Raw genomic sequence first — 15,817 nt, forward strand, 5'->3', positions numbered from 1 at the left:
CTGGCGGCCCTTGGGCTGCCGGGCAGGCTGAGCAGTTGGAATGGAGACAGAGCATGGCCCGTGATGCCTGAGCTGGTGACTCTCTGGCCCTTCCCCGAAAGTCTGCTGGCCGTGGCCGTCCTGGGTGCCCATTGTCACCAAGATCAGCCTCCACGTGTGTCCCAGTGGTTAGTTTCCAACATGGGGAGTGCTGTGTTCCAACTGTCCAGAGGCCTGGGGAGTTCCACCGGGCCATCTCCTCAATATGGGAAGCAGCTGCCATGAGCGAGGCTTGAAGGTACATGTGTTCATTCTCTCACAGTGTGCAAGTTCAAGGCCCACAAACGGTGTGCTGTGCGTGCAACCAATAACTGCAAGTGGACCACACTGGCCTCCATCGGGAAGGATATCATCGAGGACGAGGATGGGGTATGCACAGAGCACCGGCCGACCCGGTGTGGTCCCCCTCCCCAAGAGGACCAGCCCTCTTCCTTAGTTCTCTTCCTCGTGGTTCCAAGTTGTTCCCTCTCTGCATTTGGGGGCTCTGTCCAGTCCCTGTGCGTCATGCTGTGCTGGGGCAGGCGCAGTGGGTGGGACCGCCCTGTCCTCCCCCTGCCTGTGTTGAGCAGATGTCTCGGTTGAGTTTGTCGTGGAGCATTTTTGACCAGCGTCTTGTGGTGCCCTGTGTGTGGGGCACTGGGACGCATCCCTAGTGCGTGTTCTGCTTGGTCTGCAGATTGCCATGCCTCACCAGTGGCTGGAAGGAAACCTGCCTGTGAGTGCCAAGTGCACGGTGTGTGACAAGACCTGCGGCAGCGTGCTGCGCCTGCAGGACTGGCGCTGCCTGTGGTGCAAGGCCATGGTGAGTGAGCTCGGCCCCTCCTGGGTCCTGTCAGGGCCCCAGTGGGGACAGCAGGCCAGCCCATGCCTCCCATAGCTGCAGGCCACGTGTGAAGCAGGCTGTGACCCCTTGTGATGTGTGGATTCTTGTTCCAGGTGCACACAGCTTGTAAGGAATCATTAGTGACCAAGTGCCCGCTGGGCCTGTGCAAAGTGTCAGTCATCCCTCCCACGGCTCTCAACAGCATCGATTCTGATGGTGGGTACCATGTACTCACCCTTCCTCTGTGCGTTCTCCTTCCCCTCTCTGCAGTGGCTGTGTTGTGCTTTTGAGATGTGGTTGGGAGGAGGGAAGGCCCAGCATCTGGGGAGAGCACTCCTGTACACAGGTGGTGAATGGTGTCCTGGTGGCCACTGGGAAGGCTTAGGACTTGAGGCCAGCACGTCCATTAAAGGTGTGAGTAGAAACTGGTAGAGGACTCTTGTGTATCTCTGACGGGAGCTGTTGAAGTTGTGTCTCCGTCAGCGGTCTCCACCTAGTGGCAGATAGTAATTTGCATGCTGTCCATGGCTACTGTCACTCGTCCAGAGGGTACAGGATGACATGCATTAGTAAGTGTGGGTGGAAAGGTGGGAAACTGGGGCACGTGTCTTAGAGGAAGCCAGCTCTTCAGGTTTAGAGTGAGAAGAAAGGATGGGGCCTTGAAGTGCCCAGTCCTTGTGAGCTTTCTAATCCCTGTGCAGGGATGGCAGACTGGCGGGTCCTCACTGTCTTCTTTGTGCAGAGGGCGGTGTGGAAGTATGCTTATTACTGGTTTCCTGGGAGTTCCAGGGCCTCGGAGTGATTTCTCCCTGCATGATTAAGAGTGCCCTTCTGTCTTTCATGGCTTCCAGTTTTCTTCTGCCCTTTTCTACCCTCACATCCAGGCTTCTGGAAGGCCACATGTCCTCCATCCTGCACCAGCCCCTTGTTGGTCTTTGTCAATTCAAAAAGTGGGGACAACCAGGGTGTGAAGTTCCTCAGAAGATTCAAACAGCTGCTGAACCCTGCCCAGGTCTTTGACCTCATGAATGGGGGACCACACCTCGGGTAAGCTTGTACAATGTATCTTTCCTGGAGTTTAAAAAAAAATTGAAGATAATGCATGTTTATTTTTAAAAGATTCAAACATACATTTTTTTCAGAAAGATTTATTTAATTTTTTAGAGAGAAGGGAGGGGAGAAAGAAAAGGGAGACAGACATCAATATGTGAGAGATACATCAATTGGTTGCCTCTTGCACGCTCCCAACTGGGGACCTGGCCCATAACCCAGGCTTGTGCCCTGACTGGGAATCGAATTGGTGTCCTTTTGGTTTGTGGGACAGTGCCCAGCCCACTGAGCCGTGCCAATCAGGGCTCAAACATACATTTTAAAATAGGAAATAAAGACTGTTTCTTGAACCACCACCACCTCAAATTCCACTTGCAGAGGTGCCCACTCTTAACAGTTAGTTGAGTTGTTGTCCTTCCAGTCTTCAGGGTGAGTCTCAGCTGTTGCACACTGAAGACCTGAATGTGGCCTGTTGCCTGGCACACACGCTGTGTAGGTGTGTCAGCCGACAATGGCACGGGCGTTTTTGAGGTCGGGTCAGTCGTTTCCCTGGCTGCTTAGCATTAAGGAGGCTTTCCTCCAGGGGGGCCAGATGAGAGGTTTTTTATTTTGGAGGCAAAGTGGCTGCTCACCTTGCAGGTGCAGAGACACCTGCAAAAGTGTGAGGCCCTGAGAATCGGCTGGCTGGAGAGCTGGTGTGTGTTTTTTTCTAGTTTGGTACGTGTGATAGGTTTCTAGAAGACATCTGCTTCTGTAGATTTTGTTACTTGAACTAACTCCAGTTCCAGGTAGGCGCTCTAGGAGCCTGCCAGCTTGTTAGGGACCGTCCCAGATAGTTGTGGGGGAAGTACTACAGGACCTGTTCTCTGTGTGTGCTGTCCTGGGCGGGTGTTGGGTTTGGAGCAGGGGGCTGCTGTGCGGGAGCCGGTGCAGAGAGGGTGCCCAGGGCCTTGGGGTCCCGGGGTGCTGCAGCAGGGCGTTGTTGGAGAAAGTCCCGATGGCCGCGTCCTAGCCTGTTCCCTCACGGAGGCACTCCAGCGACGGCCACAGGCAGGCTGAGTAACTGAATGACACGGCGCATGCTCACCGCTGAGTCCAGAAGGAATGATTTTAGCTACAAATGGGGCCAGTGAAGGGATCAGACATCCCTGGTCTCGTTCTGCCAGACAGGTTCCCTCAGCAAGGCATGAGGGGACTGGATGAGTGCTGCGACACGGCTGTGGGCAGGAACTTGAGGGTACCCCAACACCCCCTGTGGCTGTGGGCAGACCCCTTGTCGGAGGTGACTGTTGAGTCTGAGACAGCATGACTTGGGAAGACCCCCAGAGGGGTCGGGGCAGTTGGTTTAGTAAATTCCCGTTCCAGAGAGCGGCCTCGATCTCATAACGTTATGACCGGGCTTAGACACACTGCTTCATTTTCCTGGTCCTGGCCTTGGCATCTCACCTGTGCTCCAGAAGCAGGGGGCCTGTGAGGGGCCCGCATGCTCAGAGCAACAACCAACAGGCAGGCAGCCTTGCCGCGCGGCACCTCCTGTCTGCCTGTGCCATGAGTCCATGCCGACACTCATTCCAGTGGGTCTTTTGAGGACTTCCTTGGGCTCAGACTCTGCTGGGTGCCAGGCCCAGGAAGGCAGGGTCCCTTCCTGCAGGGGGTGTGGTACACCACGGATAGGCAAGGTCACAAGACGGGGTATCTGTCACTTACAGGGAGATGTGCAGATTCTGTGGGAACCCAGGGAAGGGGTGTATAAATCAAACTGGGGGTCTCTGAATTTCTCCATGAGCTGGCGTTTGAAGGGAGCTGCTGATGTCATGGTGGGGAGGGGGGTTTGGAGCCTGCCAGGCAGATGCTGTGCGTGCAGAGGCGAGAAGACTGGGGGCATCTGGGGGAGCGGCAGCTGCTCACTGGGGAGGGTCGTAGTGCTGGCTGAGAGGCTTGAACCTTTCCTGGAAATAAAGTGAGACACTTGACAAGACTGGTTTTGGGATGATCACGCTGTATCAGGGATTGGAGGTGTCCGTAGGGGATGTGAGGTTGGGAGAGGGCTCTGGTAGTGGTTGTGAGAGAAGTGATTGTGGCCGGGACAGCAGGGTCTGGCCCAGTGACAGTTTGATGGTGGCTCTGCTGTTTTCCAAGGACAGGAACCTAGGACAAGGAGGTGCCTACCCATGGGACACCTTAGTGGCCTGTTGGGGAGGCAAGTGCAAGGTATTGTCCTTCAGGAAAGCCTGGAGGTCATGGTTTAGGGTCATTCAGGTCATTCAAGGTCATTAGCATTTGTGTCATCTCGGAAGCCAAAACGAGGATGAGGCCACTCAAGAAGTGGGTGAGGAGTGAGTAGAGGAGGCTGTGGGTGCCCCAAAGGGGACACTGCGTGCAAGGGGCAGGGTGACCACGAGGAGCACAGGAGGGAGATGGAGATTGAGTTAGGAGGGGAGAGGGATGGGTCATATCACCTGGGAGGACGCAGTGGCCCAGAGGGAAGGTGATGTGTGGACAGAATCGTGCAGCCTGGGCTCCTGCACCCCGTGTGTGGGTGCCGGCTGAGTGTGGGGCCGGCTGAGTGGGGAGTGGGCTCAGAGGCCATGGTGGGAGGGGCTTCTTCACAGGACAGGGTGCAGGGTCTGCATGAGGAGCACAGATGGGGCCCCTCAGCCCAGGGCCGACTGGCTGTCATTTGTCACTTAGAATGTACCTCATTTCATTGACATTCTCTTTCCTCTGCAGCTTGCGCTTATTCCAGAAGTTTGACACATTCCGGATCCTGGTGTGTGGTGGGGATGGCAGTGTGGGCTGGGTCCTCTCCGAAATCGACAGCCTCAACCTCCACAAACAGGTACTTGACTGTGGGAGAGCCCAGCCCCGGGGCGTGATGCCACGGTCAGCGGCTGGGCAGTCTCGGGGACTGCTCCTTGTGCCCTTGGAGCACTGTTCTCCGTGGGGACTGCGGAGGTCTGGCAGGGGAGAGCAGGTAGCGAGATAGCATCTGGGGCCTGGGGCCGGTACACGGGAACTTCACAGTCAGAAGGAAACCAAGGTACACAAAAATCCTTCCTCTGCAGCACAAGTCTCAGGTTGGGAGCAGGTCTGGGTGGGGCTGCCATCCTGCCTTGTCCCCACCTGCCCCTTATTGGGTTGTAAAGTAACTTACTGTAGAAGGGAGAGAAGCAGACTTGAACTTAAAGTCACAGTTGGGGCCCCTTGAACTTAATTTTTTTCGATATTAAAACCAGATTTTTCTGATTGTGAAAGTCAAGTGCTCATTGTTTCCACTCCCTGCCTCCCCATCCTCACCCCCCTTCCATCGCTGCCCACTGCTAACACTGGTACCTGTCTTCCAGACCTCTTGGTGACACACTCGTAGTGTAGTGTGGCTTTGAGTCAAATGGACTCCTCCTGTCACCCGTGCTGTTCTGTTACGGCACTTTACAGATCAGCGTGTGGCGGCACCTCGCGCTCGCTCTGTGGCAGTGAGTGGAGATCTGTGGGGTGCTTCTCCGCCAGGCAGAGCCCTGCCAGCCCTGGGCTGGCTCACCCCCCACTGTCCGCCTGGGCCGCTTCGTAAAGACCACTGGCCCCCGCAGCCCCCTTTCAGAGAGCACCCGCGCTCAGCTCTGAGCGGGGCTGCCACTCCACTCTCCCTCGGGTGGCACTGCCTCGTTTCCTGGGCCTGTGAAGTACCGGCCCCTTCCCCGCCGCCCGCTGTCCGTCTTTTTTGTTTTTTCCAATAAGCAGGCAAAAAAGGGTATGTTTTGTTTTTATTTCTTTAATACTGGTGAAGTCAAACATCTCAATCATGAATTTTTAAAGGAATCACCTGTGTATGTTTCTTGACTAGATTTCTATTGGTTGAAAAACTGATTTCTCTGAGGATTATTGTCATATTAGGGATATAAAATCCTTGTTGGTCATATTTTTCCTAAATTGTCATTTGCTTTGAACATGCTTTTTTCAAGTCTTGGGCCTGACTGCCCATGTCGGCGGGCCTAGTTGGTGGGGTGGGCTGTTTTTGGTCCGTATTTAGCCCTGGGCGCTGGAGTGATGTTGGAAGGTGGACTGTGAGCTGCTCAGCTCCAGCGAGGCCACTTGCTCAGGAAAGAGAATGCTGCTCCCTAGTGGTGAACTTTGGGCACTACACTTAGGTCCTGTGTTGTGTTGACTTGCAGGATGACCTACCTACAAGTTCATTGTCACTAGTCAGGAAGGCAGGTTTCATCCGGTCAGGGGAACTCAGTGAGCACTCCTCCAGCCTCCCTGTGGCACCTGATCCTCACCCCTTGTCCCCTGGCTTCCCCTGGACCCCACCCCTTGGTGTTCCATCTTCCTGGCTGCCCCACCCCACCTCAAGCCCTGCATTTCCTGCCCTAAGCCCCAACCCTGCCCCACCCAACCTCCCCCAGCCCACATTTTTTTCCTTAGAGTCTGGAAATTATCTTCAGCCAACCTCAGAGCTAGAGATCTGGTGGCTGTTCTTGATTCTTCCCTCCCCCTCCTTCCTCATTTATGTGTAGTTGCTGGGCTCAGTTCTCCCACCCCTCTATGCTACTGACCCTGGGCCTCCATCCATCCACCCTTCCCAGGGACCTTCCCCACAGCAGTTCTGCCCATGAACCCCTGAGCATCTCTTGGTGACCCCTTGGCTTTAGGGTGCAGTCCAGACTCCCTAATGCAGTTTCTCAGGGCCCCGTGTGGCTCCATCCTCCTCTGTGTCTCTGACTTCTTCCTCAGTGCCCTCCTCTTGATGGAGTCTCGTGTGGCAGGAGGGCCACCTCTCCAGCAGGGTGGCCCACTGCGGTGCCTTCATGCCCCTGCTTCTGTCTTTTCTTTCAGGCTCCGGGGACCCAGTGCCGGGTCATCTCCTCCTAGTGCCCACATGTCCTGGTCCTCACCTTCCAGCTCGCTGTCCCCAGCAGGGTGGCGGGCCTCCCTCATGGCCGGGGTGGATGACTGTGGTCTGACAGGGCCTAGGGAGGACTGGCGACCCTCCCCGCACACTGCGTATTGCAGTTAGAACTTCCTGCATGCTGTCCTGGCTTGGTGGGAGTTCTTGGGTGGGGATTCCGAGGGACCGAGGCCTGAGCAATGTAAGGGGTCTCTCTGGGGAGTGGCAGATAGAGGGATGTTGGCTGAGCACTGGGACGTTCTTGAGTTTGGTGACCAGACTGGGTGTCCTGGTACCTGTTTGGATGGGACTCAGAAGTCCTTAAAGGTGTTTTTAGAGGGGGAAGCGACACTAGTGATGTCTTTGGAAGATAAGCTTGGCCTCGGTGAGTCAGACGGTGTGGATGGAGAGATGGGGTGGGCAGCCACAGAAGGGTTCTTCAGGATTCAGATGCCCAGCATCAGGGACAGGGCTAAGGCCATTGTGTGCGCGTGGGAGGGAAGGGGATTTAGGACATGGTTCGATGAGTGAGGTCCTAGAGGGCGGTGCCCACAGGGCAGCAGGTGAGGTGCAGCCTGTGGCAGAGGAGGACTTTGCTGTGGGACCTGAAAGGCCATCTGTCCTACGCTGTGGCACTGCCTGGAGTGCTGTGCTGCGCTGCTGGAATCGACCCTCTAGTTCAGCCACCGTGGTCAGCAACCGAGAGGGCTCAAGGCCATGTCTTCCCTCCCGTGTCTGTCAGTGTCAGCTGGGCGTGCTTCCCCTGGGCACAGGGAATGACCTGGCGCGCGTGTTAGGCTGGGGCTCAGCCTGTGACGATGACACTCAGCTCCCGCAGATCCTGGAGAAGCTGGAGAGAGCCAGCACCAAGATGCTGGACAGGTGAGTGGGTGCATGGCAGTGGTACCCGTCAGGAGGGGGCTGGAGACAGGTCACCTTAACCAGGGGTTCTTATCCGGAGTCCCTGGAAACTGTAGGCCCTCAGCAATTAGTTGTAAAAATTACTTTCCCGGTAGTCTTTAACTTTTGACCAATATTATGAAAAAGATAACAGACAGATTAGGTGCCGAGTGATCAGATCTTCTCTCGAGGCCAAGCCTGACCCACTGGGGCCACTGGGGAAGGTTGCCCTATCCCCTTCCGCCGTTGCAGCCCTCATCTGACACCGGGGAGCAGAGGGCCCCTTCTCTGTACTTCCTCATATTCTGTTCCCAGAAGAATCTTAAGTATTGGATGTGTAGTCTCTGTGTTTTTAAAAACCCACTGGCATCCTTGTGGGGTGAACTGCCTTGAGTTCCGAGCTCACGTCTGAAACCCCACCAACTGGAGCCTGTGCTAACTTGGTGTTGAGATGCCTCACATCCCCTCACAGGACCCTGTGGTTGCTGTAGGGGTATGACCTCAGCACCCCGCCGTTCCTTCTCCACTAACGGGAGGGTTCTGTGCGTTTTGTGCATGTGAAGAGCTGGCTGCTGGCTGAGGGCTTGTAGCTCTCTGGTTATGGGTTCCTTTCCCCTCTGTCCCGTAGTGACAGTTGTTCTTAGTTCTGGGAGGAACCCAGGTAAAGGACTTACAGATACAGTTAGAATTGGTGGGAGGTCAGGCCCCGGATCCTAAGGCTGCAGGTGTGGGGCCTGCCCTGGGAGGCGGAGCCAACTGCTGGGAGCTGCCTCTTTGTGTGCAGGTGGAGCGTCATGGCCTACGAGACCAAGCTGCCCCGGCAGGCCTCTTCCTCTGCTGCTGGCACAGGCACCGAGGACCTCAGCGAGGGCTCCGAGGTTTGTATTTCCAGCCTCCTGTTCCCCAGTCCCGTGCTGTCATGCCCTACCCTAGTTTGACCTGCCGAGGCTCAGGGTCAGCTCAAGACTCAGCTGGAGCCATTTGGACTCTGACCTCCCTGGGCTTTGAGGTTGTCTGAGGGCTTCCCCTTGTCATCAGGATTGGGTCCTTTATGGTGACAGTCTCCTAGGACTTCCCACTCTCCTCAAACCTGCTGCTGCCCATTGTCCTCTACGTTGCCCCCTTGTGCAATTAGCTATGCCAGCTCAACGTTTAGCTCTTCCTTTCATTTTCTGGTTGTTATTGTGGTTTACCAGTTCCACAGGACGCAGGCTTTGTCTTCCTTACTTCCTACCCTGTAGCAGCACAGTCCTGGGCACATCAATGTGCTCATCCCCACTGGGCGAGCTGGCTGCGGCTGAGCAGGAGAGGGAGAGCTCTGCCCAGGGCTGCCTGCTGGTCGGCAGGGTGGAGCATAGTGGGCTAGGGCGGCTCTCGGCAGGCGGGCCTGCTGCGGCATGGCCTGCGAGCAGAGAATGGTCACACCTTTCAGGAGAGGAAGAATATTTATGCGAAGCCTCAGATATGTACTGTCAGCCAACAGTGAAGTTTGTTGGCCACTGGGATAAGGCCTGGAGTGGGCTCACCACACAGGGTCAGTTCTCCCGTTTCAGCAGGCAGAGGTGTGTGGGGAGGAGAGCTCACATCGCGAGAAGGAGAGAGGCTGGGCCATGAACCTGCCAGGTAGACAGGTGTGTCATCTGCTGTGAAGGGGCCTAAGTGAAGGAGTGCTGCCTATGGTGGCGGGCGGGGGGGAGGTTCTGTTCCTGGCACAGGCTGCTGGTGGTGAACCTCAGGCTGAAGAGTAAAGGAGCCTGAGGTGTTTTTAAGTTTTTGACTTTTTTTTCCATTAACGCCCATCTGTCCAAATCTTCATGAAGCCTTTGTGATCTTTCAGATAGTACTAGTGGGACTAGCCAGGGCAGTGAGCTGAAGTGGGGCTGGGGGCGCAGTGGATCAGGAGTTCACTGGCTGGAATGACAATCACCCCGCCCTGTTTTGGGGTGATTGTAGGTGCAGCAAATTCTCTTCTATGAAGACTCGGTTGCGGCCCATCTTTCTAAAATCCTGACCTCTGACCAGCACTCGGTGGTGATCTCATCGGCCAAGTGAGTGCCAACGGCCTCGGGGGACTGGGGTCCACCATGCAGGTCGCCGGGTTCCCAGCCGGAACTGTCTCTCTAGAAGCATCTGCCTGCATTTCCTCCTGCAGAGTGCTCTGTGAGACAGTGAAGGACTTCGTGGCTCGAGTGGGAAAGGCCTACGAGAAGACGACTGAGAGCTCAGAGGAGTCGGAGGTCATGGCCAAGAAGGTCTGTCCCCTGGCTCCCTGGTTGGGAGGGTGTCGGGACAAAGGGGGGCTCCATTCCACTCCATTCTGCTGTTTGTTCCCTTTCCAGTGCTCTGTCCTGAAAGAGAAGCTGGATTCTCTCCTCAAGACCTTGGACGACGAGTCCCAGGCCTCATCCTCTCTGCCCACCCCGCCGCCCACCATTGCTGAGGAGGTGGAAGATGGAGACGGGGTGGGCAGTGGCTGTGGCTCGACTGTGGACCGCTCCGTGGGGTCGACGTGCCCAGCCCGGCCGCAGATATTCCGGCCTCGGGAACAGCTCATGCTGCGGGCCAACAGCCTGAAGAAGGCGATTCGTCAGATCATAGAACACACTGAAAAAGGTAGCTGGTCTCTTCATAACAAGGGCACTTTCTTCAGGCGGGTACTGGGCATGCCCAGTTTCCTCTGAGCATGGTGACAGGCCTCCACCATATAGGCAAGGCCTGATAGCCCACGGTGATGTCTGGACTGCCTGTGTGCAGCCGCTTGCCCTCCCTGCCGCCCCCCTTGCTCCCTGCTCAGCTGCTTGGTCTGATGTGAAGATGCTGCTGTCTGAAGGGAGAACCCTGGACCCAGGACAGGGAAGGCAAAGCTGGCAGGGCACCCTGAGCCGGTGGAAGGGGACCTCAAGGGCACACTCAGGCAGTGCGTTGGAGAGACTGGTCCCTGGACAGGGGACTTGCTTCCTAGAAGGGACCTAACCTGTGGGGACTCTGCCCAACCTCCGGTGCAGCCCTGCAGGACAGGCCCCTGTCCACTTGGAGATTGGGCTGCCTGGGGGTTGTGCTCCGAGGAGAGCCTCGGTGCTCAGAATTGAGAGGCTCCTAGGATACAGGGAAGGGTGGCCCTGCCTGGAGGCAGCGGGTGGACAGAGAGGCTGGACCTGGGGACAGCGACAGCAGGGGGCAGGAGGGGTTGGAAAGGTGGGAGGACCAGGTGCACCGTGGGGTCTGAGGCAGGGCTGGCTGCAGTGCAGAGGGCGCCTGGGGCCTGGTGTCCGGGCCGCCACTGCTGGCTGTCCCTGGTTAGCTCGGGGGAGGCAGGGAGACCTATGTAGGATGAAAGGTTGGCCTGGCCGGTTGCTCCTTTTTGCTAGACTCAATTTGCTAAGCTTTGATGAGATCGCTGAAAAACCACATTGACCTGTGAACTTCATAGCCTCCAACCTTGCAGGGACCCATCTGCTCCCTCCTCGGCAAGTTTTTCCTTGTCCTGGGTCATCCGCGCTCTCCTTATCTTTAGAAACCATTTTGTGTTTTCCAATGCGTGCTTTTGATGCATTCTCAGCCCTCACCTCTTTTTCTGAGCAGATCGACCTGCTTTTTGCCTCAGTGAGAATAATAAGGTCATGAACTCCCAGCTACACGAGGTGGGGCTATCATGTGCCCTGGGGATGCTCTGGGCTCTCGAGCCTTTATTCACCTTCTCTGCACATCTGCCAGCCTTTGGCCCTCCTCTTAGGCTGCCGGCATGGATGCCCGGTGCCCCTGGTGCTTGCAGGGTGCTGGGCCCGGGGGACTGTGAGGATGAGGTGGGGGCTTCAGGGTCACTGCTGTAGCTAAGAGGACACTTGAAGAAAAGTGAGACTGGGAGACGCGCAGGGGAGTCTGTTTAGCAGGCCCTCTGTCATCCTGGCGTTGTCTGCGGCGAACGCCCACGGACTGAGCCGCGCACGTTCTTGCCTTGTGCAGCTGTCGATGAGCAGAATGCCCAAACCCAGGAGCAGGAGAGGATTGTCTTAGGTCTCCCTGAGGCGGAAGAGAAAAAGGACCCGAAGTCGGACGACAGGCTGTGCCACAGCGAGAGCTGTGGGGTTGCCAAGCACAGGAGCCTCCGCAAAGGTACAGCCTGCAGGCCTGGATGACCCTCGGTGCTGCGGCCGGGCCTGTGTGATGCTCAAGCAGCTTGCCGAGGGAAGATTTAGGGTGCTTTCTCATGACTGCTTTGGCCACTTGGCAGTAGAAAAGTCAGGAACACATGGCCTTTCTGTGCACCACCTGCTGTGTGTGGTTTGTCTGATGGCAGATTCTGGGGGGCCCTCGTGCTGAGAAGTATGCTTTCCCCAGAACCTCCCTGTGCACCTCAGGTCCAATGGGGCTCCGAGTCTCCCATCTGCAGACAGCTGGGTGCCATGCATATGCGAAATTTGCTCCCTTAGCCGGCCTTGCCTGGCATGGTGGCCAGGGAACCACCCAGCGCAGGTGATCTGCCCAGGGACCCTTACCCCTCCTAGCAGATCCCCCAGCGCAGGCTCCAGATGTGGAGAATTGTCCCTTCCCACTGGCTGCGCGTGGCCCCTCCCTTGCAGCCCAGTGAGACACTAGGAGGTATATCTGCCTTAGAGGTCACTCCATGGTCATTCCTACTCAGAACTCGGTTTGGCCTCTTTAGCCCTTAGTATGATTAGGGCTTAGCCCCTCCGTGCCCTGTCCCAGCCTCACCCTTGGTGGCCTTCGTCACTCTTTAGATGGCATTCAAACCGACCTGCCTCTCCTTGTGCTCTTCTTTTGCCCTCCTCATCCTTCTTTCTCTGGGCTTCTGTCTCATCTCGCCCATTCCACCAGGGCTGACCAGTGGCTTGTAAGTGCCTCACTTCCCCTGGCCCTCTGCCTGGCATTTCTCCAGTGAACTCTCCCAGTGGTCAGTCATGGTCTCTTCTGGACAGTCTGACGGCTTTGTGTCCTGTTTTTATAGTGTCCAAGTCCCCGTGTGAGAAGCTGATAAGCAAAGGAAGTTTGTCACTGGGCAGTTCTGCCTCTCTCCCCACCCAGTCAGGAAACCGGGACGGCCTGCCTGCGCTGAACACGAAGATCCTGTTCCCGAGTGAGTGTCCCCACCTCTCCGTGGGCCAGGCACAGTGGCCGAGGGTGTCTGTGGGAGGGTGTCGGGGACTCGCTAACCTGCCAACCAGCAGGTCCGGGGCCTGTGGCTTTGCCTGGTCCTGGGTCTGTGGGAATGAATGAGACCGGGCCCCTGTCCTCCACAGGAATGAGGATGGGCTCTCAGAGTAACGTCACTGTATAAAAGTGCCCTTATTAATGACAAAGGGCAGACGGCACCCACATTGCTGCCTGGGAGCCCCAGGAAGGCGTCTGGAGGAGGCGATCCTCCAGCTGGGTGCTGAGGGGTAGGTGGGAGTTATCCTGAGGGAAAAGAGTGGGCAGGCGGGCCATGCAGGACCCGGGCCACGCCACTCTTTCCAGTGTGATCACAGCAGCACAGCTAGCCGCAGGGAAGGCTGGCCCCGGCCTCTTTCCCATCCATGCTCTCGTGTTGCCCCGGATAAAGTGGAGGCAATTCCTGCGGCTGCTTCCCTCGGGGGAGCTGGGACTGGACCTGGTGTCTTCAAAGGAAGCAGTGCTACGGTGTGGCCGATGGGACTCCCTGAACCAGCTTCAGGTCGAGTCCTGAGCCCTGCTAGCCACACCTCCTGTTCCTGAGTGATTCGGTGATTTCTAGTGACTCACCTGTTAGAAAGAAAGTTCCAGGAGCCCTTAGGAAGTGAGCTCTCGCACATGTGAAGCATTTGGTTAGCCAGTGACAAAGGTCTTACTGGGAGGCTTGGATGGGTAGAGTGTCCAAAAACAGGGCTTCCTCTCTGCCTTGATGGTTGGTTTAAGGACTTTACATGATGTGGGTGGCGTGAAGGCTCTTGTCACCTGGAGTGTCCCTGGGTTTATCGATCGTGACAGCAGCTTCCTCAGGCTGGACGGCCGGACTCCCAGGGGTCACTGTGGTGGGGCTTTGTGCGTTTACCGAGAACTGGCCGCACAGGCCGCACTCATGGCGTCGGTGTTGATTTCTACCGCCCGGTGTATTTATTTTTGTTTCCTGAGTATGGGTTGATGATGGTAATTTTTGACCCCAAACTCTTCATTGTCAGTAGGTGGACCTGTTCATATGTTACTTTAGAAACCTTTAATTACAATGTTCTGCCAGATGTGTCCATCAGCCTCAGGGGCCCCTGACCAGGTCTGCCCCCGCCATTGTGTCCCTTCACAGACGTCCGTGCCGGGATGTCTGGGTCCTTGCCTGGTGGCTCGGTCATCAGTCGCTTGTTAATAAATGCTGACCCCTTCAACTCCGAGCCGGAAAACCTGTGAGTATGGCATGAGTCAAGGGGGCGTTGGGGACGGAGTGCTGGGTTGTGGGAAACTGCTTCAGAATTGTCCAGAGGACTTGGGGAGCAGTTGCCAAGGGGATCCTCTTCAGCTGGTGCCAGCTGATAAGGGAAACGGGAAGCCTCAGATGGAGCGTGGGGCGAGAGTTCCTGCGATGGCTCGGTGGCCTGGAGCCTGTCCTGGCTCACTCCCAGGTCCCCAACGGTTGCGAGTCAGCATCTTCTGAACAAACGTAGTGTTTGAGGTTCAGAAACTCCTCTTGGCAACTGGCTTTGCACTTGTCCTTCACTGTCACTCTTTGGTACCCTTGGCTGGCCCCACACTGGTGTCTCTTCCTGACCACCTTCCTTCTCCCCATTGCTATTCTGCTCCTTTCCCATGGGGTCTGCCCCCTCTGCCCCACTTGGTGCCACAGTCCCTGGGCTGGATCCTTCTCCTGGCGGTCTCCAGGAAGATGCTGTCCTGGGCTTAGGCATGTGGGGAAGAAAGTTCTGGGCTGCTCTGTGCCCCCCACCCTGTGCCCTGCCAGGTCCCAAGGCGGAGAGGCTGTAGACAGCAGTTGAGTTGAATCTGTCCTGGTGTGGACATGAAGGGGTGTGAAAACCCATCCTTCTAGGTTTTCCTTTTGGCTGGGTGACAGCAAGCTCCAGGCAGCTGGCAGCAGGTGGCAGTTGGTTAAAAGTTGCCAAGTGTGTGTCTGGTGTGGTGGGGACAGCAACTGAGACAGGTGCAGGTGACAGGAACTCTGGGTTTTAGGAGAGTGGGGCTGGAAGTGTGCTGAGCGGCAGCCCAGTCTGGTCAGTGGGCCAGGGAGGGGCCTTGGTTTAGACTCCTGCTGCCAGGTGCTGGCCTGCTTGATGCCTGCCACCCCTCCTGGACCTGACACCGCCACCTGCTGTCTGCTGGTCACTGCAGGCCCCTCCCAGGGCCACTAGGACTCTGGTCTTGACCCTTTCTGATGTTTCTTCAAAAAGACCAGAGTTGTCATCCTCTAGGATCAGTGCCCTGGGGCCCCTGAACTCAGCATCTCATCTGTCACTTGTTCCCTCACCTGAGATCCCTGAGGGTCCACGTCTGGCAGCCGCAGCCATTGGCTTCTCTTCGTTCTCTCCTCTTCAGACAGGGAGACTTCTTTACCAGGGGAGACTGTGCTTCCCCTCCTCCACTCTCACCCAGGCTGGGGAACCAGGCCATCACCCATTACCCCAGGCCTTGGTCATCTGCCTTTGCCTGTGATGGTCTCCTGTCCGGCCCACTTCCTAGGCCCCTGCTGCCCACCTCCTCCAGGCCCTGGGCCCGGTCTCGCCACCCTCATCCTCTTGTCCCAGGCCACGTTTCTGGCTTGACTCCCTCTCTTTCCCAGGACCTGTAAGTACTGGATGGCGTGTGGTCTCAGTTTCGTCCAGAGCTTTGCTCCCACCCAGCTCTTAGACACTTGGATTGAATGTGTTACAGAAACACGGGCATTCGGTCACTACACCTGAGATCAGGCTGCAAATGCCTGTTCGCCTGAAACGTGCCAGGACCCTGGCCCCTGCTGTAGTCGCAAGCCCACCCACCCCATTGCGTTTCCTTGGGAATTTATGCTGGGGATGTCAGGAACAGGCTCTTCCCCTTGCAGCTTCCTCTGGGTGGAGGATCAGGGCTGCTCCTTTCACCCACCTGCCCTGGAGGGGAATCAGGGCCCTGGAGCTCCAGGTGTGATGCCTGTGGCCAGATGGGGTGAG

The 15,817-nt window shown here is 56.7% G+C and overlaps 1 protein-coding gene across 7 annotated transcripts in view; it reads left to right on the forward strand.

Annotated features, from left to right (window-relative positions):
- Positions 1–15,817, forward strand: part of DGKD (diacylglycerol kinase delta) — a 97,904-nt gene that overhangs the window by 65,639 nt on the left and 16,448 nt on the right. For 6 of the 7 annotated variants that reach the window (XM_053919223.2, XM_053919225.2, XM_071220744.1 and 3 more), the window contains 14 exons: positions 302–408; positions 716–841; positions 976–1,078; positions 1,747–1,909; positions 4,643–4,751; positions 7,540–7,679; positions 8,482–8,575; positions 9,251–9,328; positions 9,651–9,745; positions 9,850–9,949; positions 10,037–10,310; positions 11,661–11,810; positions 12,664–12,792; positions 13,972–14,068. In XM_053919223.2, the coding sequence (XP_053775198.1) occupies positions 302–408; positions 716–841; positions 976–1,078; positions 1,747–1,909; positions 4,643–4,751; positions 7,540–7,679; positions 8,482–8,575; positions 9,251–9,328; positions 9,651–9,745; positions 9,850–9,949; positions 10,037–10,310; positions 11,661–11,810; positions 12,664–12,792; positions 13,972–14,068 (1,765 nt within the window). The remainder of the gene's footprint in view (positions 1–301; positions 409–715; positions 842–975; positions 1,079–1,746; positions 1,910–4,642; positions 4,752–7,539; positions 7,680–8,481; positions 8,576–9,250; positions 9,329–9,650; positions 9,746–9,849; positions 9,950–10,036; positions 10,311–11,660; positions 11,811–12,663; positions 12,793–13,971; positions 14,069–15,817) is intronic. The other variant, XM_053919224.2, reaches the window with a different exon arrangement.

Source organism: Desmodus rotundus, chromosome 2 (genome assembly GCF_022682495.2).
Source record: "Desmodus rotundus isolate HL8 chromosome 2, HLdesRot8A.1, whole genome shotgun sequence".
NCBI lineage: Eukaryota > Metazoa > Chordata > Mammalia > Chiroptera > Phyllostomidae > Desmodus > Desmodus rotundus.